We start from the raw sequence: 27,569 nt of genomic DNA, 5'->3' as shown, positions 1-27,569 counted from the left end.
AGAGAGGGGGCAGACCTCAAGTGAGTTAAGAGGATAACAAAGATAGAGCGTGCACACACTCACACACACATGCATATGGAATCACACACATGCAGCACCACATTTATATGCACACGCAGTCACATCTATTCCCAATTGGCTGTTTCCATGGGCAGCACCTAAGTTACAGCGGCGCAGCGACACAACAAAGTGTGATGAGCTGTTTGTCCCTCTTCCTTCAGCTCAAGCTCTGGGGTAAACAACCGTTTAAGACGAGGGACAGAATCAGTCATTTGCCCTCGGATCGTTAAGGTATTGACACAAAAAGTTTACGACTGCTAAATTATTCATCTTGTTAATAAATTAATTCATTAAGTTACTGGACCCTCCTTGTGATTAGGTATTTTATGTTTGCCTTAAACAGCACACAGCTTACAAATCAGAATGATTGTTGTTATCGTTTCCATACAAATAAACCTCTGAGCCACTGCTGCCATCGGGACGCACTTTCTAGACCTATTGTCCACCCGGGTTAAGGTTAGTCAGATTAACTTCTAGGCACCGTAGTGGGTTATTTATTCAGTTCCAAACAATATGTTTATCCATACTCAGAAAATGTATCTAGGAGCTCTTTTTCCACTTATCTTGACCGACTCTGATGTGGCTTCATGGATTATTGGGTGAATCAAAATAGGGGTAGGTGATGGGAAAAAATTTATATCACTCTATTTTTCAGTTTTTGGAAGGTGATGATATTATATTACGATATTACTTTATCTAATTAAAATCAATTTGTGCTAAGATGCTAGTTTTGATGCTTTAATCAATCGGCTGGTCTGCTCCCTTGTTAGCATGCACCTTGCATGAAGGCAGTCGCTGGCAGAGAGTGATTATGTTTTAGTTTCCATAAAATGAAGCTGTTAATTTATCACAGTGATTCACTGTATTGCACAATCCATGTCATGGCACACTACCATAGCGGTGATGACTAAGACACTGGTGTTCAGCTCACCCCTGAGACAAACTCCTTCTCACTTGTATTAATGGCAGAAATATGATGAATGCATGAGGCCTCAGTTATCCACAATTTAACTCTGACAATTACAATATTTACTATACTATAGATAAGAAGAAATTAAGAATAAAGTAAGCTTGTTTATGCATGCAGTTGCAGCTTGTATGTACATCCCTATGACTGTAACTGTCCTCACTGGGCAGACCAATGTCATTGGTAAAACCATTTGCTGTATGGTCTACTAGAAATCAGTTTCCTGCCGCAGTACAGACAATCGTTTAGTGTTCAACAAAGTTCCCGCCTTCCATCTGCCAAGCAGCTAACAACAATGGAGCGAAAGGTTACCTGCAGCATGTAGGTGTTTGATGCTGCGTCGCTGTAAAGGTCAGATTCCTATGAAGGAAGATGGTGTCCTCACCCAGACAAGAACACATTCAGCTAAAACTCGCAGTAATATTATGACACAGATCACAGTGTGATGCATGGGATGAATGTGGATCCCCTCACTGATCGGGCTTTGCTGCGTATTCCAGCACCACGGAGAGCTCCGTCCGCTCAGACTCATGCTCTGCCAGCAGGGGTCGCACTTCAATCAGGGATTCTCTGCGGAACCATCGACAGGCAGCTCCTCAGATCCAGGGAACACAGAGAGTGTGACACACTGACCGACCCGTGTAGAGAAGGTAATGGAAGCAATCTTCATTGCTGCTGTGACACCTCTTGTGTTTGTTCTGTGACGGGTTTAATGTGTTTAACAGCTTCAGCTCTAAGTACATTCAAATGAGTTGACGTAGCATGTCAGAGCTAACCATAGTTAGCCCGCTCGTTCAATGTCAAGGCTGAGCTTCTCAGTGTTGTTGGGAGGTTGTCCTCTGATTTACATCATACTGTGGCAACTACTTAAACCACAGTTTCTGTGTTTTGATTCTTTAAAAAAATTTGGAAACACAACGTGTGTGTCTGTTCGGCTGTACACAGTGTGGAGTGGGCACCTGATTAACACAACCCTGCACCAACACATCATCCACGTTATGTAATGTACTAACAGATACAAATCAGACCAAACATCATGCAACCAAGCAAATTCAGATCCAAATGAATTACAAATACATTTATAGGCATATTTATGTTGCTTTATTATGGGATGTCGCAATATTATATGTCAGCTATCGTGCAATGTTTTGATTCTCAAATTATTCTAATGTTTAACGTTTTATTTATTTCTGTATTTTCTATTTATTCTCTGGTTTTATAAATATGCTATTATTTTTGTATTGTAAGCTTGTTCAGCACCGTCAAATGTGTTTGTTTTAAATGTGCTATATTCTAATAACCTTTGACCTGACTTGTAGAGATTAGATGGGAAGGTGATGCAATAAAAATATGTTAATAGGGAAAATGTAAAGCCTGAGGACTCTTTCAAAGCGGACAACCACCTGAATGACATTTCTCAAGTAATGTTAAACTGTATTTATATTGTGCTTTTCCAGTCATATTCACCCATTCATGCACTTATTCATTCAGCGCTACTATATGCTTTTTATTTTGTCACACCCGTTCATATACTGTCTTAGCAGCCGTCAGATGCAATTAGAGGTTCAGTATCTTCGCCGAGGTCACTTCGGAATGCAGACTAAAGTTGCTGGGCATCGAACCACAACCTTTTGGTTAGTTGATAACCCTCTCTACCTCCTGAGCCACAGCCGTTTCGGTAATAAATATAGATCCTTAGCTGGATACCTGCTAGATTGACTGTTTGAATAAACAGGCTCTTCACTTAAAGTTTACCATCAGCTGAACAGTGGCTGGTGTTTATTTCCCCCACGGATCCTTAATTACAACAATGTACACATTCAAACAAAATGTCTATACAGCCTCCTCCTGTGTCTGACTCGGTAAATTACTTCCACCTTTTTTTCTAAGTACATTGGGTGTCCTGATGATAGATGGTCAGAGAATGGGAGCAGCTTGGGTTTGTCTTCCGCTGACTCCACCTAAACTTATTCTGTCCTCATGGGATAAAAACTCCAACCAAATGACAAATTAGTTTTTAAGGTTAATGAAACTCAGGCTAAGCTCTTCAAAAAGCTACATCATGATTATTAGAAGTGCAGAATGACTTATCACGACCTGTGGAACCCTCTAGCGGACGACCAACTCTGTAATTGTTTGATTCCTTCAGCTCCGTCCCCTTTGTGTCCCAATCGTCTGTCTCCCACACAATGTTTATAACTCTTTCCTTCTGCTTTCCTCCAAGGTTCTTTGGCCATGGTGTGAGGGGATTAACCAAGATGGCTAACCGGCGTGTCCCACTAGTCCTGTTAGCCTGCGGCTCCTTTAATCCCATCACTAACCAGCACATGAGACTGTTTGAGCTGGCCAGGGACCACATGCACAGCACAGGTGAGATCTGATCGTCCCAGACACTGTGACATAAGGACTAGAGCTGCATGTCAACCAGAAGTTGATATCCTACAGAACATACATCATCATTTTTTGCTGTGCTGGCTGTTTGTTTGTTTCATCTTACTTCCTGGATAACCCTCGGGGTCAGAGCAGTTCCTGTTAAACCTCTCATATGTTTGTCTCAGGAATTTTCAGAAAGCAATAAAGGAGAGTGAATATTGGATTTTGTTTGTGAGAAAGACAAAACCAGACGAAGGCATTGCTTTATTTCTCCTTAATGTGAAAGTCGGGTATTTCCTAATATGAAAACTTTATAAGACGGTAACAGGGGTTTGTTTTATGCTTGTTTTAGAGATGTTGTACCCCCCCTCCCCCAGTGGCCAAAATATTCTTAAATCCAGCTTTAAATATCTCATTAAAATTATATTATATGATAATTATCGTTCCAAAAAAGCATCAAATCAAATGAAAATTGTTTCATGATTTTTGACTAACCCACACACAATGATAAACATGTGCAAACTGTCTGATGCTCTCTTCATGAATGAATACAAAGATCAGTAACTCTCATGCGGCACCCGTGTCAGCAGACCCAGTCCCCTTATATAAACCCTGCACCATGTATATGTCAGAAGCAGCTCTGAATGCATGCACTGGCCTGATCACATGGTCGTAACAACATAATTGTTAGAGTTACGCTGGTCCTGAGTCAGCTCTCTCTCTCAGTCTAAGATGCTTTATGAATCTGTGCAGCCTTTCTGTGAGCAGGGACATAAGTAATGCTCTTACAGATTCCCTTTGACCCTAAACCTATCGAACATCAGCTGACTGGTGTGAGGGTAACAATCAGAACGAGTCTAAGCTGCATTCAGGAGCTGCTTGAAGTGTTTTTTTAACCAAAAAATGAGCACAAGTTCGAACCTTATAGATTAACCAATAAAATTAATTATGTGTATCTTCATTTCCTTTAAAAAAGATCAAGCCTTTGTCCTCAAATGTAAGATCGGCCAAAACGCTCATAATTTCAACATCACTATCTTATAGAGACGCCTTGATCCGCTGATTTACATTCCATTTCTGTATCTGCTGTCCTGACCCAGAAAAACTGTATTAATAATCTCTCCCCTCAGGCCAATACCAGGTGGTGGGTGGCATCGTGTCTCCAGTGAGCGACAGCTATGGAAAGCAAGGCCTGGTACTGGCTAAGCACCGCATTGCGATGGCGAAGCTGGCGCTGCAGAGCTCCAACTGGGTCACGGTTGATGAATGGGAGAGCCAGCAGCCAGACTGGACGGAGACGGTGGTAACTATGAGGTATAAAACAAGTTTACTGCGACATCGGAGTTGAAACTGCTTCATTTAACAAGGGAAGGTTTCCAGGGGGTCGAAGTCGGAGGACAAGAGTTTCTCGGTTGATGCCAGCCTTTGATTATTCTATCTAAAGTTGCTTCTAATAACAGCAGCCCGTAAATTCAGTCAGTCTATTTCCATTCACTGTTCAATTCAAAGCGCTTCAGTGGTTAATCACTCTGGAAAAATTTTCTTTGTGTTTAGCACAGAATAAATTCCATTACTTTGGCTGAACAGATATTATGAGATTATATTAAGTGTAAGTACCAGCACTCTCATACTCTAATCTCTTTTTTCTGAATCAACCTATATGGACCCTGATTACTCCAATTAAAGTCACAGTGTACTTCACGAAGGGATGAAACAGTTCCAGGTATCATGGTGTACTTTGGTAGAATTCAATGAGTTGCACCATTTCAAGTGACGTTTTCAGGATATTTGAACAATGCTGCGATAACACTGATAACCATAAAAACGTTGGTCTCTATGATCTTGATGTGGAACTTTCACACCGTTTCACCTCTAGCTACTCACAAGGATTATATTGAGTTGAATTACTGTATCAAAAGCCCCTTTCTTTAATGGCATGTCGAGTCGTTGAAGACTTTTTAACGCACTAGAGGATAAACCTATTTCACGACAGGGTCAAGGACATTCCATTCCACCAACAGCACGTTACTCACTCCCTGCTTTATGTTTCCATTAGATTTTACTGTCTCCTGTTAGACCTTCTTTGGGACACAAGACAAATATTTCCTCCTTTCTGACACTTCCTAGTTTTGCCATAGCACCGGCAGAGTTCCCAGGGACGCGCTCTCCTTCTCTGCCCCTCTGTCAGCCCTTCTTTAAGCCCGATATTCAAGCCTAAATTATAGGTTGTAGTCTCTTGAGGAAGCCAGACGAGACTGGAGCTGATGCAGGTTTGGGTTAAAGGCAGAAATATGCTATTTGTGTAACTGGGCCCTATCAAGTGTGTCGCCCGGGGGAATGAATCAGCATCTAATGATAAAAATGGAAATTTAGTAAGTTGCATTTGCTTATAGGTGCATGTCTGAGCTAATTTTAGAAGTTTTTCTCACTTTTCCCTGTTTCCTGCTCCTCACAAATCCCCTCATTAGTGACCCCCGCCCGCACTTTTTCCTCTGTAAGCTGTGATTTCGCAACACAAGTGCGGATCAAGGCATAAGGGGCCTGTTGTTCGAGGCCACGTCACACGTCATCTCCCCCGAACACACACAAGCGCAAATGTGTGATGACCTCTTTAAGAAGCTTTACTTGAAAACAGTGAGGTTTTTCATTCATCTTTTTGTTAAAGGTTCCTCTGTCACTCTGTCTTTCTCGTTCACTTGAGTTTTCATAAAGCTTTAATGGCAGAATTACACTGGAAAAATCCAGTTCAAACAAATGCATAAACAGAGAAAGTGAAATAATAATTGAATACACATTGAAGTAATAATAAGCGTCACGTGGATGCAAATTACAACTCTGCATATTGGGAAAAACAAAGACAGAAGACGCTGTGTATAACCCATAGACTGCATCTAAAAATGGACAACGCGTCTCAACTTTCACACCATCCAGAAATGTAGTGAAAATATCCTGGATATGAACACTGCCATTTTGCGCATTTGAAACGAGTGCAAGTTTGCACACTAGTGATGCACAGTGAGTTTGGTCCAAGTCCTATCCACTAACATGGAGGAGGCGGGTTTATGACAGATACCGCAGCCAGCCCCTAGGTGGCGATCGAGACACTTTGGCTTCATTTTCTGTGAGCTGTCATTTCATCCATCTCCATTTACATTCTATGGCATTACCATATCAAATTCAAATTCTCTCTCGTACCTTTACTATTGGTTTATTTGCAGGTATCATTATGGACGTATTCTAAAGGAGTATGAGGGAAGAGCAGGGAAGCACATGAACTCCAACGGTGACACCACTACCCTCGCAGGTGAGAACTGCTTGTTTGAAACTTGGCATTGGTTCAGTAAAAGTTTTAACACAATGAAAACTTGAAAGTTTTTTCCCAGCACATAACTTCATCACATCTTTAACATTCCCTGTAACAGAGGGCTGTTAATCCCACATAATGTGCCTGTGCAGTGTGCTGCTGAACAATAGTGTTTAGAGAGTATTAGGGATACTCTTTTAGTGTGTGTGTGTGTGTGTTAGCTAACTTTGAAATAATATCATTAACAGGAAAAGCCCTGAAAGCTCATCAGAGAGAAAGCAGATAAAATATGTATTTTGTTCGCGATGACAATGATTATTTCCTATTGTGTATTTTACTAGATTTCATGGAGAGTTTAGTAAACATAAGTTCACACAGTTTACTTTGAGTTTCAGTGGAAATAGTAGTTAGCGTTGTTGTGATTAACTTTAGCCTCCAGCAACATGAATATCTAAGTTGTGTAATTTTTAGACCTATATGTTGTACTTTTTCTTTGTCCTGTAAAACCAACCTCTGTGCTCCTCATATCAGTGCTTGTTTTGGAGACACTTTATTGGTTTCCTATTTTTTTACCTGATTGTGCAGAAATGACAATTGACCCCAAAATGTTCCCTCCTCTACATATTCTGTGACATCACATACAGAATAGACATAGCTATTAAAAAAACCTTAGACCTTAATATTTGTATTATTTTTTTTATTATTTCGTAGATTATGTTTTATATTCAGAATAAATATATTGTTTTAATGCCTCACAACTTCCATACATGTAGCCTGTATCTTTTGAGTCCTCAGGACCCCAGCTGAAGCTCCTCTGTGGAGCCGATTTCCTCGACACCTTCAAGATCCCCGGCTTGTGGCAGGACGAGCACGTGGAGGAGGCGGTCGGGCGCTTCGGCCTCGTCTCTGTCAGCCGCGGCGGGCTGCAGCCTGAGCAGACTGTGCACGAGTCGGACATGCTCTCCCGCCACCAGCGAAACATTTTCCTGGTGAGGGAGTGGATGAGGAATGAGACGAGCGCCACGGAGGTGCGTCGGGCTCTGAGGCGGGGTCAGAGCGTGAAGTACCTGATCCCAGACTCAGTGATAGAATATATTCACCAGCACAAGCTTTACACAGAGGACAGCGAGAGGAGGAATAAGGGCACGGCGCTGAGGCCACTCACCAAGCAGGCACAAGAGCCAGTGAGCAGTCTGGATGACTGAGAGACAGACCCATGCGTCATGGCTGAGCATGAGAGTCCTCGAAGAGTGGATTTACTCACAGATCAGTGCTTCACTTCAGGGACTGGAAGCTCTCTTTGTTTCCACTGGACTGCAGAGTGGAAGAGGATTGCACAGCCTTTAAATGTCTGCACCAAAAAACACATGTTAGGTCTAAATTTGTTTTCAAGACATCACTTGTGTTGGTGCACAGTGCTGTGACGTCTGTTGATTCACTCATGAAGTTTCATGTATCCTTGTTCCATTGTGAAAAACAAAATTTGTCTGCTAACAGTTTTCTATCTTTTGTAGTTTTTCACATCGCACATCATTGCAATTCATTAAACCGATATAAAATCTATGTATGTGAAGTATTTCTTGTGTGACTGGTGTTTTTTATTAATAATTATATCTATATAAAGGTATAAAATCTTAAGCCAGGCAGTAAAAATATAAAATATCATAAAGCCCCTTAACAACCCAACCCAAGTATCACTTATGAAAGTTTTTGAAATAGCTAAATCTCACAGGTTTTGTTTTGTTAATGGAGATATTTCTTAGGTTTTTAATACAAATGCAACATGGCAGACTTTTTTTGGCATAGAACCATAACTCTTTTCATTTACATTGATCACTGGTGTCTACACAGACCACCTAACTTGATCAAAGTAGACACAAAGCAAGATCTAATCATATAGATTATATATAGTTTATTGAAAACCTCCTCCTCACTCGTCCAGTCCACAAAACTAAAATCTTTGTTCTGTTGGAATTACCCAACCCTCTATGTGCGCTATAGGTTGTTTTGCTGTGGTTCACAGTTTTCAATCACCATGCTACCAGTCATCATTTGTAAATTTTTTGTTGTTGCCCCATTCTGAATTTCTTCTCATTTGATTATTTTTCATTCATTGTGTATCCGTGCAGTTTTCCCATTATCATCCACACACTGTGTGTCTGCAGGCCTGTCGTTTATTTCTTCCGCCACAGGATTTAAAGTAATCCTGACAGCTGCCCAGCTACAGGAGGTGATATCTCACTGAGGCCAATGGCTGAAAGCAGAACTGTGCCACTGATACACACTGGCATCCTTTGAAAGAAGTGTGTTTGTGTTGTAGCCACTAAAGGATTTAGACAGTGGTTTGGCTGCAGCGGGCCCAAAAGAGAGATTATCAAATTAACTGAGTTATTTAGGCGAGACAAAAGATGTGACAGGCCTTTTGTGCTCAATTTAATTGTAGAGTTGGATCATTTTAAGCTCAGGTGATTCCGCTTTTGTGCCGTGCATTTCATCCACAACGTGCGCTCCGTTCAGTCGTAGCACAGGGCGATCAATGTTTAAATTGATCTTTTTGTAATTTGATTCCATTAGACTGATTGTTGATGACTCAGTTATCTTAACACAATTCAAACAGGCCTCATCTTATACAACAGAAGCCAAATCTACCACACGTGGAATTACAAACACACACACACACACACACAAACACAAAAGTGGGTCAATTAATAAAGGAAGTGTGTTCATCCTAATCCCACACAGGCAGAGTAAGCACTCTCCCAACATAAAGCACACAAGTGTACTCTGCATTATGTATGCATGTTCCTGTTATACATGGAGGGGAAGCGTGCTGGGGATTGTGGGGCTATGTGGTGCCAGTGGTGGGAGGAGTGGGGAACAGGTTAATCGGATTAAACTGAATTTGGTTCAAATTGAGGCTTTTGACAGCAGAGTTCTCCATTCCATCACAAGCAGTCGACCACAGCAGACCTCCTCGCCCGCAGAAACACAGCCATCATGCCTGTCGATCTGAATGGATATTGGAAAATGATTTCCAGTGATAACTTCGAGGAGTACCTGAAGGCTCTCGGTGAGTTTGTTGAAACTTTTGTGGAAGTAGGTTAAGGGCCGTCCTGTTGACTGTAGAGGAACCTGCCTCACCTCATCCTCTGGTATAGAATATCAATATCAGAACAGACTCATATTTAAATGTCAGTCAGCAGATATGTAATATATTAGGTATATAAATATGTAAGTTTTCAAACAATCGTCCAGTGTTCATAAATAGAATAAGATTTGAGTATATGAGATAATTGTTCTTTTCGCTCAAATCTCATATTATTACCAGAATAAAGGAAATGCAAATTTGCTCTGATATGTAATGTCCTCCAGTTACTTTTATAGAGAAACTATAATTATTAACAGCTAAAAGATAATGTTCTTTTTAACAGAAGTGCTCTACTTTAGCTAGATTGCAAAATATAATATCCTCTAAATTTTCAAAACTAAGCATCTTATTCCTGAAGTTGTATAACTGCACTGAAATACCCTGCTGCTCACCTCCCTCCGCCTGTTCCTTATTCCTTTTCCACTTCCACAGATGTGAATGTCGCCATCAGGAAAATCGCAACCTTGCTGAAGCCTGACAAGGAAATCAGCCACGACGGCGACCACATCGTCATCAAGACCCTCAGCACCTTCAAAAACTACAACATGGACTTCCACGTGGGCAAAGAGTTTGAGGAGGATCTGTCCGGAGTGGATGACAGGAAATGCATGGTGAGTGTGCTCCAGGGGGCACTCAATACATGTTAATGAAGGTACACACGGTGCATTTGGGCAAAGCTGCTCAAGTTACCTCACACTGCTGCAGGTGTGGCGACCTATGGCTCGGACACATCTGGTGCACACCCTGCAGACAGATAAACTGACTCTTCTCGGTGGCACATATCTGGACTGTAATGAGCCGCATAAAAACTTTTCCACCTGCATTTTTAAAACTTCTCAAACTCCTCAGACGCTTGACAGCAGATTGACATAATGGAGAGCGAGGTCAGACACTGCAGGGGAAGAAGTGGAAGAGGCAGAGAAATAAGTCAAGATTCACACTTATTTGATCAGAGTCAGTGAATACTGAAAGGGCCTAAAGATTATCTGAGTTCCCCCTCATTCTGATTATAGATAAGCTATAAGCTGTTTTGCTCTCTGCCAAAGAGAGAGAGAGGGGTCACGTGTGTGTGTTTGTGTGTGTGTGTGTTGGAGTGCATGCGTCCGTGCGTGCGTGTCCTCTCACTCTGCATATTCCATATGTTTAAATCATGCACCTACACTGTCAAGTTCAATAAATCCCCCACTGACACATCTCGTGTCTCACCCTGACCTTTGACCCCCCCCAGACCACCATCACTTGGGATGGAGACAAGCTGGTGTGTGTGCAGAAGGGGGAGATCGAAGGAAGAGGCTGGAGCCACTGGGTGGAAGGAGATGAGCTTCATTTGGTGAGAAAACATCGGTTCCTTCCATGAATATTAATGTTTGCAGTTTGGTCACTTAAATTCAAATCTAAAATGCCTCTCAGCGCTGTATGTGCGGTGCATATTTTTTTTATGTGGGGCTCTAGTATGAATTTGCCCACCAGCTCCAGCTACATTATACTGTGTGCGGCGCATAAACACAGGAGATGAAGATCATCAAGGTTACAAGTGTGAAGCTCATTTACTGCCATAGAAATCACATCTCTGCGTAGGAAATCACATCTGAGGATGTTGTTTCCATGGAAAAAAATATAGTTTCATACATTCTCATCTCAAACTTTTCCTCCTGGTCAAACAAAAAGATTGATGCTGAATAATATAAGATTAAAATGTCTTGTTTCTTCATGAGCTCCAGTGATCCAGTATGCACCAGCGCCAACTTCTGTCGTGTTATATCCTGACTCTGCAAAACTAATTTCTGTTAGAAGGACTCGAGTAGCATTTTTTTTCCAGACAACTCCTCTGTGAAATTATTCATAGTGTGGCCCCAGTGTGGCTGCGTAATGAAAAGCATTTGCATCTGAAAAGAATTTAATGTAATGACTGGTGCATTACCATTTTCATTAGCTCTGCATTATCAGATTTACCTCTGTATGATTACTGCTATCAAGGCTACAAAAAAAAATTACCAGCCAAATGGTACCACTCTAAATGGTTAGAGTGGTGCCAACTAATGTTTTCAATCAGCTGCCATGAAAATTGGTTGTTAGTGAAAAGTTCCTAAGAGCTGGAAGAGGGTTTGAATGTGCAGCAACAGTGACCTCTGGTGGCAGAAATGACATTACCGGGTGAAAGCATGACAGTTTCAGGTTAGCTCATTGTCATTGTCAAGGGAAACTATGAATTCCTGATATTTCTTGTAAATCTACTGTAAGTATGTTGTTTTTAACTGATTCATTTCACTGTCAAACACATTATATCATCTGTGTCAAAATGTAGAAACCGATAAGGGTAAATACCTCAAAAGTCCCCTCATGTAACTACATTTAAATCCATGAGATCCGGATTTTTATTTGGATCTGCACCAAATTACACACGCTAAATATCAGTTCCCTGGACATGGCTGATTTATTCACCAAGATCTGAGATTCATTCTCCGAGAAATCGATGAAAATGTTGAAAGACGAATGAGGAAGGGTTGAGAAATTCCTGTATGACCCGGAACTGCAACAAAATGTGATGGGTTCCTCCTGAGGTCATGTCCCACCCCTCCACAACCAACTAGCAAACAAGGAAAATAACTAACAGACGGTGAATAATTAAAAACACCCTAAATGATTTGTACATCAAATTTAATGTCTGTGACAAATCCTTTATTAACATTTACCCCATCCTTATCCCAGCCTATAATTACTTTAAGTATGTTAACTTTCAATCAAAAGCACTTTTCAGGTTGATGGAAAAGAGGACATGTTGATTGGTCAAAACTTAAAGCGATTCATCCAAGTTTTTCCCCTTACTTGCCCATCTTTTATCTCCCTTGTTTTCTACAGGAGCTGAGAGCCGGGGGAGTTGTTAGCAAGCAGGTGTTCAAGAAGACCTAAGCTGCCTCCGACTCCAACACACACCCCCAACTTCCATTTGGGCTATTTCAGCATCTCTCCATAGATCCATCCACCTACGTCATGTGTATTAATTTGTTGTATACGCTCTTTCTGCTGGAGACAGAGTTAGCTGCAATAGCCAGTTTCATATACAGTGCATGTCAGTGTGTGTATCATGTAACGTTATCTGTCCATGTCTGTTTCAAAGTGGAGAGCAGTGAAATAACAGGTTAATCATAAGAGGGTTGATAATAAAAGGGTTGAACTATTTTTAGTTGGACTGAATACAATGATCTTAGTTTGGTTGTGGACTTAAAGTTTCTTGGTGACTGAAGCTTAGTCTCTGCAGAATGGATATCAGATACGATGTGTGTGTATATATCCCTCCATGATCCTTTAGGACTGTGCAATTGATAGTATAAATTAATGAATCAATAAATTATTCAGATCTCAACAATGTTATTTGTCGTTCTTCTGAGTACTTTTTGTGAGATCTTTATTTGGTGTTGAAGTGGTCACTGTGAAAGAGGTTCTTGGTTTGAATCCTGTTTTGTCCAGGTTGTGCTTTTCTTGAGTTTACATGTTCTCTTCGCAACCCTTAGAGGATAAGCCTTGTAGATGATGGATGGATGGAATCAATTGTTTTGGTTGGCACACAAACCATTTAAATGAAATGTTCCTGTTCACCTAAGTTTGGAGCTTGGAGCCTCTTCTATCCAAAAAGCCTTTTTGGGGATGTGCGCGAGGAATCCGAGGGGCTGAACTTGAAGATTTCAGAAGTGAACTGACGTGCAGCCTTCGGAGCTTCAGACACACAACTGTGCTCTGAATCAGATAATCTGTCAGCTCACTCTTGCCATTGCCAACCAAGCACTTTATATAATGTATCCGACTGATTCTTTACTCCTTCAGCTCTTTCTTCCTGCTGCTTCTTGTGCATTCACACCCTGCCTTCCAACCTGGCCTCTATACCTGCAGACTCTGTTTATTTATGGTTCCCGGGGGGGGGGGGTTTGGCTGGTTCAAAGATTATGCTGTCAGGGAGGGGTCCAACCACAGTCTAATGCCAGAGGAGCTATAAACTACATTCACATTTATTCTCAATAAAACATTTCTGAAGGATTTTGTCGGTTTGGGTGAAGCAGGAGCCATTCTGTGTCCTTAAGTTCAAGTTGTTATCAATCACTAGAGGATGGAAAGCTGTATGAAGCAGGGTTAGGGTTAGGGTTAGGGTTAGTTTCTAACTACTAGTTTCAGTAGTTAGAATTCATATTTAACTACTGAAACTAAAGCAGGAATTTTTCAATAGGGGAGAAAGAGTGTATATATAGACAATCTAAAAAAACGAAACTAGATAGTTACATTTTTTGTGATAAAGCTTTAAGATGTATTTGTCATATACAAGTTAACACAGGGGCAGCAGTACATTGAAAGGTGTCGGACAAGAAGAAACCAGTCAGCTTAGCGGTGCAATAGTTCAATTGAAATAAAAGAAAGGGAGAAAGAGCCTACTATTAAAAAGTAAAATACAATACAAAACTAAAACTATATACATTTAAAGGTGCAGTGTGACATTCGTTGCAAATGAAGTAACAACTGTATCTGTATTGAGTGTGTGTATGAAAAGTTATTTCACATTTTTCCAAATTAAGTTCAAATAGGCAGGAAAACAGATGAGGATTGTTAGTCATGTGTTGACTGCAACTTTATGAACCTGATGGCCTGATGGTAGAAACTGCTCTTAAACCATATGAAATTAAATTATCGTTCAAAAACACATATTTTATTTGCCTGGGGGCTATCCTGGGTAAAAACGTACTCGGCTATTTATTTCAGATCTAAATATTTATTCAAATTTGGTTTAAAATGTATTTTGTCTTCACTGCAAGACTGAACTTTATTAACCACCACGCTCAAAGGTCAGCTCCTCTTGTTTAGCGGTTGACTTTGCCTTAGAAAGTGATCAAATAGAGAGGGCTCACTGTTGGCAGACGTTACAACACAGCGTCTGTACATTGCACAGGGACCACCACAGTGACATCTGCATGGGTACATCTGAGAGACAGAGCGGTGGTGGGCTCATTCGGGTCTGTGGGTCTGTGGGTGTGGGGGCGCTAAGACATGTGAGCCTAGTAACCTCCCCAATGACCCAAGGTAAAATGATGACTCCTACCCCCTCCCTCACCCAACAATAAATAATAGCCCCCGCCAATCTTCTTCAAGCTATAAACTCACTTATCAATAGTCCTCTGCCCTCCCCCCCGACTCTATCTTGCATAAAAGCAGGACAACGTGGACCTTCCCTCTCTTTGCACTGTCTAAAGTCTACACACAGGCACAGCACTGTCACCATCTGCCACCATGCCAGCAGACTTCAGTGGGAAATGGATACTGGAAACCAGTGAGAAATTTGAGGAGTATTTGAAAGCACTAAGTAAGAAACTTTTTTAATTGTAACAGGTTTCGTTTGAGTGTCTGTCGTCTGTGTTCAGCGGTGACGCAAAGTTCCAGGGTGATGAGAGAGGTTGAACAAGCTGCACGAGTAACAAAGTCATCCAATTTCATGCTCTCTCAATCTTTCTGCAGCGCTTCTGTTCTCCTGTTCCAATCTACCCTGGAGTTAATGCACTTTCACTACAGATTTGTGTTGAGTTCAACTGTTGTATCATTCAACTGTTCAACTATTTCATCATGGACATAAACCAAGAAAGAGTGTCCTCTACTTATGACTGAACACAGACGTCAGTGAAAAGCTCAGAATTGAATTATTTCTCTGTTCCTTTATTTCATGCGGAGTGATGTGTCTGTTCTGAATAACCACGTCTCTCCCCTCTGACCCCAGACATTGACTTTGCCACGAGGAAAATCGCCATCTCCCTGTCTCAGACCAAAGTGGTCGCCCAGGACGGAGACAAGTTTGACTTCAAAACACTGAGCACCTTCAGGAATTATGAGCTGGCCTTCACTGTGGGGGTGGAGTTTGACGAGCACACCAAGGGACTCGACAACAGGAACATCAAGGTGGGCTGCCCTCGCATGTCAGGAGACCTTGACGTGTCAAGAGACGGTGATAGTGTATCTATTCAGAATTCGCCCCTTGTTGTTTATGTGTTAACAACAGCAGTGCTATCTAGGTGTGTCCAGGGTGAAATGTTTCTGTGGCCTATGTGTAACATCAGAGATAAAAAACGTCAATGGTGGGTCGACACCTGAGGCTCGAACCACCAACCTTCTGGTTTGTGGACGACCTGCTCTAACTTCTGAGTCATCCAGTGCTGGGTAAAGAAATGGATTAATGACATTGGAGGTAGTGGGGAAAATGTAAACGCTTTGTTTTTACATTTCTTAAAAAATTCAATTCAATGTAGGACATGGTGATTCACTGAAGGTGTAAATTCAACTACTACAGACATGTGAGACTCCACACTGACACGTCCAGTATATTGTAAGTGGTGAACGTAATCAGTGAGGTGGAGTCAGGCAGTTTCACGGGTGTACCTATGAACATGTCAAATCAAAAAAAAACATTCATACAGATTCATATCTCGTCTTGTAGTGTTTGGTAAACTGGGACGGTGACAAGCTGGTGTGCAGCCAGAAAGGAGAGAAGGCAAATCGAGGCTGGAAACACTGGATAGAGGGAGACAAACTTTACCTGGTGGGTTGACAGGGACGGTCCTGGTAATAATAGAATAATGATAATATATTGGATTGCCAAGGTGTGATGTGCAGTGGAATATGATTATAACACTTTAAATGCAATTTATTCTACGAATCCCTCTGCTACATCCCATTAAAAGATTCATTTTCCTCTCTGCTGACAGGAGCTGACGTGTGAAGATGTACTTTGTCTTCAGGTGTTCAAGAGAAAAGAATAAAATATGTGCAAAGGTCTGTTTTTGTTTTGATTTGCTTGGTTAACTATGTCCTTGCATGCTCCTCAGTGACATGTTTCCCCACATTTGAACAAAATGAATAAAGGCAGTTTTTAGACAACATGCTGTGTTGTGTGTGAAGGGGGGGGGGACACCTGTTACTACTGTGAATCCACTTTAACTTCAGGTGTTCATCATCAGGAAAAGCAAAGGGACTATTTGACTAGTGTGTTCAGGCACACAGAGGCTGCAAGGAAGTCAAGAATCACACCACTATATTTCAAATCACTTGCAATTGACATTTAGTATTCTTCTTCATGAGAGATCATACTCGCCATCTGCTGGACAAAAAAAGGTACTATCCTGGAAGTGAGGTGAGTTGAGTTGAGCTCTGAGTAAAAAAAAAAATCAAAACAATGACACCAATGGATCTTAACCTTGAAAATGAAACATCTGGCCTGATACTACATGTTAGTTGAAAATAGACCAGCCTCGATAGCGAGTGAAGTTATGTGTTATGTCTGCAAAAGTTGACATGATTGATGACGCTACTCCTCCTATATTGTCACTAATAAACAAACTGAAGGGTTTAAAGTAGCACAAGCCTATGTTGATACATAACATGTGTTTAATACTATGCAAAGTAATAGTTTGTCTTTTCTTAATTTCATTAAGATGTTGGAAATACTGAAGTGATACCAGGCCCTGGCCCTGGCCCTGGCAATGTTGGCGCCATAGGCATCCCCAAGAACTTTTGGACTGTATACAGATGCACACACAGGCAGACAAATTTGTAAGCTATAAAAAACAATAAAAATATATAATAAAAAATATCAAAAGAGTCCTGTACTGATAGCATATCATGTCATGTCGACACAAATAAACATTAATGATGTCCACAATCGGGATGATTCTTACCTCTATATTGTTCTTTCTTCTCCTCCTCTACTTTGCGGTGCTTTCTGAATTGTGCACCTGATAATTTAATCTTTTTTTATTCATCTTTGACTCTAACCACAGTCTATCACCGCAGCGTGTACGTCAGGGACACACCTGACGCAAATTCTGTGCAAGCCGCCGCCTGACTGTTCACACAGGGAGCCATCCAGGAGGATGTTTCAGATGCTGGCTTGCCTGTCCACAGAGCCACGGGTGGTGACGTCAGCAAATGTCCCTACTATGCTGCGGAAATGAATAGGTTTTTATACATCTCTTTGTATGCATCATGCTGCTATGAGGAACTGTTGTGAGGTGAATTTAACTCCCTTCTTTTTTTTCTGTTCATGCTGAAACAAAGTGGATTCACTTGGTCTGATGTTTTCGATCACATCTTTATAAAACACCTCATTAGCTTCGCACTACAAACCCTATGGGGGGGGGGGGGGGTGTTTTTTGAGAGAAGATTCCAGATTCATTCACTAGACTGGCACTCAGTAGAGCTCAACAGAGCCGTATAGGTTCATCTCTGATCCATGCAGCTTCCTTCTACCAAGTTGTGTGGTTATTGGTCCAGTAGTTTATTACATAAACCTGTTGACTGACAAATCAGAGGTGAAAACATAACCTCCTTAGCAGAGGTAATAAAACCTCCACCCATTTATAAAGGAAATGTCACCAACATTAATAATTATTAGAAACACAACAGGAAATTAAAAGTAGAATGAAATGTTTTGAGAATATCTAAATAGTTGACGGGGAATTTTCTGTTGGTCGACTTATCAATTCATTTATTAAAAGCTAATTTCCCCCTGCTATTTAGTCTATAGGGTTTTTATATTGTGTTTTATTTACATAGTATATATTGGTTTATTTTTGTCGTGCACTGATTGCTGGTTGTACATCAAATTGCCCTTGAAGGATATTAAAGATTTTCTTTTATGGACAACTTTATTAACTGTTTAATCAGGGAAAATTTTAATTAAAAAAAAAAAAATTAAAAAAATGCGCGAGATTCCTGCGCAATGGGCTTCTGCGCCATTTAATTTAATTTAATTGTTTTTATATTTAATTTAATTTAATTTAATTTAATTTAATTTAAATGTTGTTATATTCAATTATATATTTAATTATTTTATATGAAATTTTTCATTATCATCATCATTTCTCCTCGCTGGTTCAGGGGTAAATGATGCTGGTCTTCACAGGTGACTGACCTGCGCAAGCCTGTTGTGTTGTGTCCCTGTTGTTGTTATATTTCTTCTAATTTTGCATCTTTGGTGGCTTTATTTGACAATGATAATAATAGCATAATACATGTGATTTATACAGCGCCTTTGTAAAATTAAATGCAGTTTAAAATGCTTTACAACAAAATCGGAGAAATTAAATAAGATGGATCAGTAAGAACATGTTGGCAATAAAATTAACACTTTGGATAAAAGCATAAAACTGGCAAAAGGTAGAAAGAAATAAGAAATAAAGAGAATTGTGTTAAAAAAAAGAGGTAGCTTGTCTGATGTGTGTTGGAAGTTTGTTCCAAACCTTTGGTGCAAAGCAACATTAAGCTGCTTTCCCAGTTTGTTCATCTTCACTTCGTTTTGTTTGGTTGTTGCTTCAAGTTTCTCTGTGTGTGTCTTTGTGTTTGTGCATCTCTCTGGACTTGCAGTCAGCAGCCATGTGTCTCTCTCAGGTGGAGCTGAGGGGGGGCCCTGAACATGTCTCCAATAACGAGCAGCTCAAAGACAAACAGCAGCCGCCCTCATGTCACGTCACCACTTCCTCAGCGCAGCTCACGCGAGATTACGTTTCAGGAAGTTCCACGTCAGTGTCCCTGTTCACTGGAATCGCCACATTAAGAGACCGACCGCTACATTTATTTGATTTTATAGCGACAACACGGGGAAACAATATGGTAGGACACCTTCAGAATCACTCAATTTATTATATTGTTTCCGTAAGAGTCTTGTGAGTCTCCTGGTTTATTCTAAAATGACTGTGATACATTGTCAAATAACAATACACTGGCGTTAATAGCTAAACGGCTAGTTAGCTTGTGGCTACGGGCTGCTAACATGTCTAAACTTTGCTGTTCGCAGACTTGAATTCCTGCCCTGTCATTTGAATTGAGTCCGCTGTCTAATGTTTCAACTGTACGAGTTACAATTATGGAATTGCTATCGCGATGAAATGCATCCGGCCCTTTCATCGCATGCTAGCAGCTAGCATTGCTTTATTCCTGGTATTTAAGTGGACGTCAGGGTGTTTATAATTCCAAAACATCATCTAAGACTTAGCTACACTTTTGCCGAGAATATGAACAATGTACATAGAGACACTGACGCCCTCCCTGTTTTCAGCCTCTGAGGCTGGACATTAAGCGGCGGCTGACAGCCAGGTCAGACCGGGTGAAGAGTGTGGACCTCCACCCTACTGAGCCATGGATGCTGGCCAGTCTCTACAACGGCAGCGTCTGTGTGTGGAACCACGAAACACAGGTATGATCAGCAGTCACTGGCCCTCTTCTCCTGGGTAATATGGGGAGAATGATGTTTAAAAGTCAATCTTTGAATATCTGAATATTCAGTCAGAGATGAAGTCTGAATTTTCTGATCCCCCAGACTCTCGTGAAGACTTTCGAAGTGTGTGACCTTCCTGTCAGAGCTTCTAAGTTTGTGGCAAGGAAGAACTGGGTCATCACAGGAGCGGTGAGTTGTGTCCATGAATCTGTGGGTTCATGACAGTGGTATACTTGAATAAACTCAGAGAGTACAATTTTTAACTTATTTGATTTGGTGTGGCTTAAGCGCAGTAAAATATTGAGCAATGTTTTCCCATCACATCGTTTATGCTTCAACTTGACATCTGATCCAGATAATTTACTCTGCATTTTCAGTTGGTAATGAATTTTGTTCCTACCTCACACAGGATGACATGCAGATCCGTGTGTTCAACTACAACACCTTGGAGCGGGTCCACATGTTTGAGGCCCACTCTGACTACATCCGTTGCATCGCTGTCCATCCGACCCAGCCATACATCCTTACCAGCAGTGGTAAGCTAGTGAATTTGCGATGACATAATTGGTGGTGCACTAAACTTTTCCTCTTTTACCTTGTTTGTCAAATGTACATATAGTTAATCACTAATGCATGAATGCCTTTCTGTGTTTGCACAGATGACATGTTGATCAAGCTGTGGGACTGGGAGAAGAAGTGGTCCTGCAGTCAGGTGTTTGAGGGCCACACTCATTACGTCATGCAGATTGTTATTAACCCCAAGGATAATAATCAGTTTGCCAGTGCCTCCCTGGACAGGACGATTAAGGTAGCAACCACTTACTGTTGTTGATTTTAATGTACAGTGCTGCAGCTTCTTCAGAAACAGTCTCTGAAAACACATTCAGTGATTCTCTGTCATGTCCACTTGATTATTTCAGGTGTGGCAGCTTGGTTCTTCATCTCCCAATTTCACTTTGGAGGGCCATGAGAAAGGAGTCAATTGTATTGATTACTACAGTGGAGGAGACAAGCCCTACCTCATCTCAGGGGCTGATGATCGCCAAGTCAAGATCTGGGACTACCAGGTTAGAAAACATTATGATTCCCCCCTAGTGTTTTTTATTAACTTCTTTCTCTGGAAAGGTCCGTAGACTACAGAACATTGATCATAGAGCCCCAGCATTGTGCCCTCATCTTAAAGTTTCAACTGTCCTCCTATGTGTGTGGTAGAACAAGACCTGTGTTCAAACTCTGGAGGGCCACGCCCAGAACGTCTCTTGTGTCAGCTTCCACCCTGAGCTGCCCATCATCATCACTGGATCAGAGGATGGTGAGGAGGAATTCCACTTGTTCTGACTCCGCACAAACATCACCTCACTTTCTTGATCTTACTGATATTTGCTGTATGTAATGTTACCTCTTCACTCTGTAGGTACTGTGCGTATCTGGCACTCGAGCACTTACCGTCTTGAGAGTACACTGAACTATGGCATGGAGAGAGTGTGGTGTGTAAGTGGCCTCAGGGGCTCCAACAACGTGGCGCTGGGCTACGACGAAGGCAGCATCATTATTAAGGTGAGCAGAGGAAGGAGTCATTTTTAAAAAGTCCTTTTGATTTTAAATTATAAAATGCATTATGAGAAGTGTGTTATCAAAATAAAGGAGCTTTACTTAACCTTTTTACATTCAAAATGCTAAATATGGAGGAAAAATACATTTAGGTTTTGAACACAATTCAACTATAGATAGATTAATCAAATACATCTAATCTTATTCTTCTGCTTTGCAGGTGGGTCGTGAGGAGCCAGCCATGTCTATGGACACAAATGGCAAAATCATCTGGGCCAAACACAGTGAAGTACAGCAGGCAAATCTGAAGGCCATGGGTGATGCTGAAATCAAGGATGGAGAGAGGCTGCCACTAGCTGTCAAAGACATGGGCAGTTGTGAGATTTACCCTCAAACCATCCAGCATAACCCTAATGGAAGGTACACAGACAGAGAAACACACAGACAAACACACAGACACAAGCCTCCAAATATTTGTGCTCGGCAGACAGATAAACGATGAATATACAATAAGATTTCTATCAGAGTTCACTCATTTATCAACTTGTGTGTACACCAGGTTCGTTGTGGTTTGCGGAGATGGAGAGTACATCATTTACACTGCCATGGCTTTGAGGAACAAGAGCTTCGGTTCAGCTCAGGAGTTTGCCTGGGCTCACGACTCCTCTGAGTAAGTAGGCAGTTTGAAAAGAGATACTTCCCTGCTCTTAATCTTTCTGCCAGAGAGCTGATAGCTAACTGCAACGGCTTTTTTATTACAGGTATGCCATCAGAGAAAGCAACAGTGTCGTCAAACTCTTCAAAAATTTCAAGGAGAAAAAATCTTTCAAGCCTGACTTTGGAGCGGAAGGTAATGAGGACACTAATGTGTGGTGGGATTGGGGTTTCAGAAGTCGACAGTTTTCCTCACCAGGTTAGTGAATGTGTTTACTTCAGGGATCTATGGAGGCTTCTTGCTTGGGGTGAGGTCAGTGAATGGCCTGGCCTTTTACGACTGGGAGAACACGGAGCTGGTCCGCCGCATTGAGATCCAGCCTAAACACGTAAGATTGGCTTCTCAATTGATAAATGTCCATCATTGTTTTTCTTTACTGGCTTTTTACTTTGTCTGATTCACATCTCTACTATCCTTTCGTCTTTTTCATAATTCATTCAGATCTTCTGGTCAGACTCTGGTGAGCTGGCTTGCATTGCTACAGAGGAGTCCTTCTTCATCCTGCGTTATCTGGCTGATAAAGTAGCTTCCTCTCATGAGAACAATGAAGGAGTGACTGAGGATGGTATTGAAGATGCCTTTGAGGTGGGTATGTGGATGTGTGCACATCCCTTATTAGGAATTATATTTTCAGTATTTGTTTGCTAAAATTGACTTGTTATCTAGCTTAGTCAGTTTGGTAATATTTATTTACTAAAATGAAATGTTTTCTTTACTTTACTTTCCTATACTTACCTTTTTAATTTATTTATAAATCTTGTTGTCCCTGTTGTCTCTTTCTAGGTCCAAGGAGAGATCCAGGAGATTGTGAAGACTGGTCTCTGGGTCGGAGACTGCTTCATCTACACCAGCTCTGTGAACAGACTTAACTACTATGTTGGAGGAGAGATTGTCACAATTGCTCATCTGGACAGGTAATTAAACAGAGAGATTTATCTTGAATTTGAATAAAAGCCTGCTATCTTCTAAATGTCATCTTGCTTGCTGTGTATCTATTAAACATGCTGCCCTCTCTCCCTGCAGAACCATGTACTTACTGGGTTACATACCCAAAGATGATCGTCTGTACCTCGGAGACAAGGAGCTCAACATTGTCAGTTACTCCCTGCTGGTTTCCGTTCTGGAGTACCAGACTGCTGTAATGAGGAGGGACTTTGGGATGGCTGACAAGGTGTTGCCCACAATTCCAAAAGAGCAGCGGACCAGGGTGGCCCATTTCCTGGAGAAACAGGTTAGAATACAGTAGCGCTTTTCTTTTTCATTCAATTTTTCCATAAATTTAATTTAGCTAAGATGCAGTATTTTTTGTAATCTACTCTGCAAAAAGATTGAACATTTTATCTGATGATACATAATGATAATGACTACAATCTGTGTCTTTGCAGGGTTTCAAGCAGCAGGCACTGGCTGTGTCCACAGACCCAGAGCACAGGTTTGAGCTGGCCTTGCAGCTGGGAGAGTTGAAGATTGCTTATCAGCTGGCTGTGGAGGCAGAGGTAAGATCATACTAGCTTCTTTTTTTTTAAATTAGATGTTTCATCATTTAGAAACATTGCCATACAATTCAAAAAAAGCTCTCAAAGATGTTCTGTGTTACACACATTTCTCATATTTGTCCTTTCTTCTGCAGTCGGAGCAGAAATGGAAGCAGCTAGCAGAGCTTGCTATCAGCAAGTGTCAATTCAGCCTGGCCCAGGAGTGTCTGCACCACGCCCAGGATTACGGTGGCCTGCTCCTCCTTGCCACAGCCTCTGGTAACGCCACAATGGTGGGCAAGCTGGCTGAGGGGGCAGAGAGGGACGGGAAGAACAATGTGGCCTTCATGACCTACTTCTTGCAGGGGAAGTGAGTATAGAATGTTGGAGACTTCAAGGTGGTGACACTAGCGAACAAAATTAGGGAAAGGGATCAGTCATGACGACTGTTAACTTTTCTCTTCTTTTCTCAGACTGGATCAGTGTTTGGAGCTTCTGATCAAGACCAACCGACTGCCTGAGGCTGCCTTCCTGGCTCGCACCTACCTGCCCAGCCAGGTGTCCCGTGTGGTGAAATTGTGGAGGGAGAACCTGGCGAAGGTCAACCAGAAGGTCAGTCCTGTTGTTGAAGTCATAGTTTACCAGAAACAATATTGCTGCAGCAAAAGTTGTTTCCTGAAGAAAAATCAAGAAAAACTATCTATCAGTGTAGATGCTGGAGAGTTATTTGTGCATATTGTTCTTGACCATGACACATTGTACTAAATCTTCGTGGCAGGCGGCTGAATCATTAGCAGACCCTACAGAGTATGAGAATCTGTTCCCCGGATTGAAAGAAGCCTTTGCAGCCGAGTATTATCTGAGAGAGACCTGCTTGGGCACCTCCAGACCTGCAACTGACTATCCTCTTGTCACAGTGAGTTGTATGACTTAAAGAGTGACAAAAAGGTGTTATTTTGTATTCAACCAATATTTCTATTGTCTATTAGTTGTCAAACGTCTCTTCCATATGTTTTTCAGCCCAATGAAGACAGGAACATTCTTGAGGAGGCTGTAGGATACGAGCCCAAAGGAACCTTCATTCCTACAAAGGTTTGTTGACAGTATTCAACATTACTGATGACTCGCATATCAGTTTCAGCCAGTGGCTTAGCTTTGCTAACACGCTCATACGGTTGAATAGAATCTATAGGAAGATATTCATACATTCATTAGCTGCCTGATTCTGTCAGACACAGGATCCTGAGAAGAAGGAGGAGGAGGACGAAGAGGAGGAGGAGAAATTAATATCCTCAATGGCAGAATTTTCTGTTGCTGCAGCAGCAGCAGCACCTGAGGTTGCTTTTCAACCTGAGTCTGCTGATCCCACAGCAGTGGAGGAACAGGAGGAGGAAATTCCTGAATTTTCACTCAAAGACAAGGTTGGTTTTTATTTTTTCTTAAGACATTTGTCTGCTGGGTCCTCAGTGCCATTTGCTCACCTGGTAGCATTAGCTGGTTTTATCCCTCCATTATATATATTTTTTAATTGTACTTTACATTTTATTTTGGAGCTAAATAGTTATTACAATTGTTTAAAGGACCTTTAATTTTTATATATTGTGATTTTTCCGTTATGTTGAAGTTAATGAATTGGTAGTTGTATTATTCTTGATGTTATATTTTCAAATACAATTGGGACACTTAAGTTGGTAATAATTGTCCTTTGTACACTCTTTTCAATATAGATTCTGGATGAGCTGGAAGTGGACCTTGACAACATGGAGCTGGATGACATTGACACCACAGACGTTAACCTTGATGATGACTTCCTAGATGATTAAGACCTGCTACCACTCTGCTCCTCAGCACACTTGAGAGTTTATTTAAAAAAAAGAAAGAGACCAAACCCCCTCTCCCCACTTTTTTGTATTTGTATGTAATATTATTATACTGAAGGGACAGGATTTCAGTAGATGATGACAACGATGATGATGATGATGATGAAGATATCAGTCAGACTTTATTCTCGGATGAAAAGTAGACAGATCATAATGTCTATTTCTGGAACACCATTTTCTACCCCATTCATTGATTGTTCCAGACACTTTCACTGACTATTCATTGAGTGATATGTTATATTTACTCTTCGCCTTTGTGTTGTCTGTATTGGCAAATCAAACTACATTCAGTCCAATAAACTGCAGATTCTGTACATATTGACATTTGACTTTGTAGTATTTCATACTCGGGGTTGAACGAGAAGTGATGCTCCAGTTTCATATCAAGGTTTCACCATTATCTCCCGAAGATTTCAAAACATTATACGTGAGAGGACAATAAATTGTAAATGTTAAAAAAATCCCCAGTGTCTGAATGTGAAGGATAACAGACATAGGTTACACCTATTGCATGCCACCAAATACAAGTGCAGCTGATGAAGTTGTGGACGACTGTCCTATTCAAGTCTGCTAGTGTCTTTCATAGTCATACATTAAATGCAACACAACCATTGTAATGGAATATCTTGTGTTTGTCTTTGTGACAACACAGTCGTAATGTTCAATGAGATGAGCAATGAGATGGAAGTTAACACTGGACAATGTGAAAATCTGAAGTCTGTTTAATTCTATATTTCTATCCATCTACTGTACCTATCTGAATGTTATGTCTTTGTAAAGCACTTTGGAAAACATGTTGTTTTTTGAAGCCTTCTGGGACTTGACAAATCAAGTCCTATGAGATGAACGTTTTTTCCACCTCATGCACATAAAATGCCGTGTGTTATGATAATGAGTGGGTGCAGATTTGAGGGGTGTTCAAACAATACCCTAGATCATCCTAAAGGTTTTCCTTATCAAGAACATTTATTTCAATTTTGATCTGTACACCATGGTGGTCCTGAGGTGCAGAACACAACAACAAATAAAACAAAATGACAAGAGGAGAATGGTACATATTAAACAGCAGCCAATCTATATTCGCAACAGCAAAACACAAAGGCATCAACTTCTAAAAGAAAAGAATGGTAACTGCTTTTGACAAGGCTTGTCACTGATTGGATGGGGAAATTGTCCATGTTTTTAACAGGAAGATTTTTATTTTTGAGTGATTTCTTATATTGTGGGATTTGTGTTTTCAGATTTGTCGTTGTATTATGTAAATTGTTATTACGGCCGGAGCACTGACAGGCACTGACAGACAGTGAGGCCCTACTGAGGCTGCCCCCTGCTGGCTGCTGGGTTCCTCTGCTGCTCTTGCTTGGTTTTTTCGCGCTAGTGATTAACTAAAGTTGTCCAAAAAAGAAAATCTTTATTATCCTTCAAGGGCAATTTTATGTACAACAGGCAATCAGTGCACGACAAAAACTTGTCAAACAAACATTTTGAGCTGAATAGATCCACATTTATTCATGTACATATTTCCACTCATTCTCCTCTTACACCCTCGATGTGTCCAATGCTGGTGTAGAAGCGGTAGCAGGACTGAAAGTCAGGAGTCCCTCGGTGCCACTTTTGGTCGACATTCCTCTTTGGTCGAGAATTAGTCAAGATATCATGAGCCCGAGCTCAGTCAATGTTCACTGGGTTCAATGTGGAAGAACATGGAAACAGGAATTATAAAGATACATATGCCAATATCACTATATATACTTTACTATACTTTAAATATAATGATATATGTAAGTTGTAATTTGTTTTAGATTTGTCGTTGTGTTTTGCTGTTCACTTCCGCATATAACCTTATACCTGCAGCG

The 27,569-nt window shown here is 41.0% G+C and overlaps 2 protein-coding genes across 3 annotated transcripts; both read left to right on the top strand.

Annotated features, from left to right (window-relative positions):
- Window positions 1–1,597: 1,597 nt before the first annotated feature.
- LOC128454580 (uncharacterized) lies at window positions 1,598–16,758 on the top strand. Its single transcript, XM_053437999.1, has 12 exons — window positions 1,598–1,677; window positions 3,252–3,397; window positions 4,531–4,714; window positions 6,619–6,704; window positions 7,500–7,888; window positions 9,660–9,774; window positions 10,285–10,463; window positions 10,558–10,642; window positions 15,098–15,196; window positions 15,605–15,783; window positions 16,319–16,420; window positions 16,587–16,758. Exons 2-12 carry the CDS (start codon window positions 3,286–3,288, stop codon window positions 16,638–16,640), a joined length of 1,584 nt encoding a protein of 527 aa, XP_053293974.1. The 5' UTR covers window positions 1,598–1,677; window positions 3,252–3,285; the 3' UTR covers window positions 16,641–16,758.
- A 2,599-nt stretch (window positions 16,759–19,357) lies between these two features.
- copb2 (COPI coat complex subunit beta 2) lies at window positions 19,358–26,035 on the top strand. 2 transcript variants are annotated; one of them, XM_053437420.1, is made up of 22 exons: window positions 19,358–19,488; window positions 19,934–20,071; window positions 20,195–20,281; window positions 20,502–20,628; window positions 20,752–20,900; window positions 21,013–21,159; window positions 21,305–21,404; window positions 21,507–21,649; window positions 21,864–22,063; window positions 22,203–22,313; window positions 22,405–22,493; window positions 22,580–22,686; window positions 22,800–22,943; window positions 23,142–23,272; window positions 23,382–23,589; window positions 23,744–23,854; window positions 23,989–24,203; window positions 24,307–24,445; window positions 24,612–24,749; window positions 24,854–24,925; window positions 25,072–25,254; window positions 25,561–26,035. In XM_053437420.1, exons 1-22 carry the CDS (start codon window positions 19,486–19,488, stop codon window positions 25,654–25,656), a joined length of 2,838 nt encoding a protein of 945 aa, XP_053293395.1. In that variant the 5' UTR covers window positions 19,358–19,485; the 3' UTR covers window positions 25,657–26,035. The 2 variants fall into 2 exon arrangements, with proteins under 2 accessions (XP_053293395.1, XP_053293394.1); XM_053437419.1 differs by having other exon boundaries at window positions 25,066–25,254.
- The last annotated feature ends 1,534 nt before the right edge of the window (window positions 26,036–27,569 follow it).

Source organism: Pleuronectes platessa, chromosome 13 (genome assembly GCF_947347685.1).
Source record: "Pleuronectes platessa chromosome 13, fPlePla1.1, whole genome shotgun sequence".
Lineage (NCBI taxonomy): Eukaryota > Metazoa > Chordata > Actinopteri > Pleuronectiformes > Pleuronectidae > Pleuronectes > Pleuronectes platessa.
This window is presented reverse-complemented; position numbering and strand designations above follow the sequence as displayed.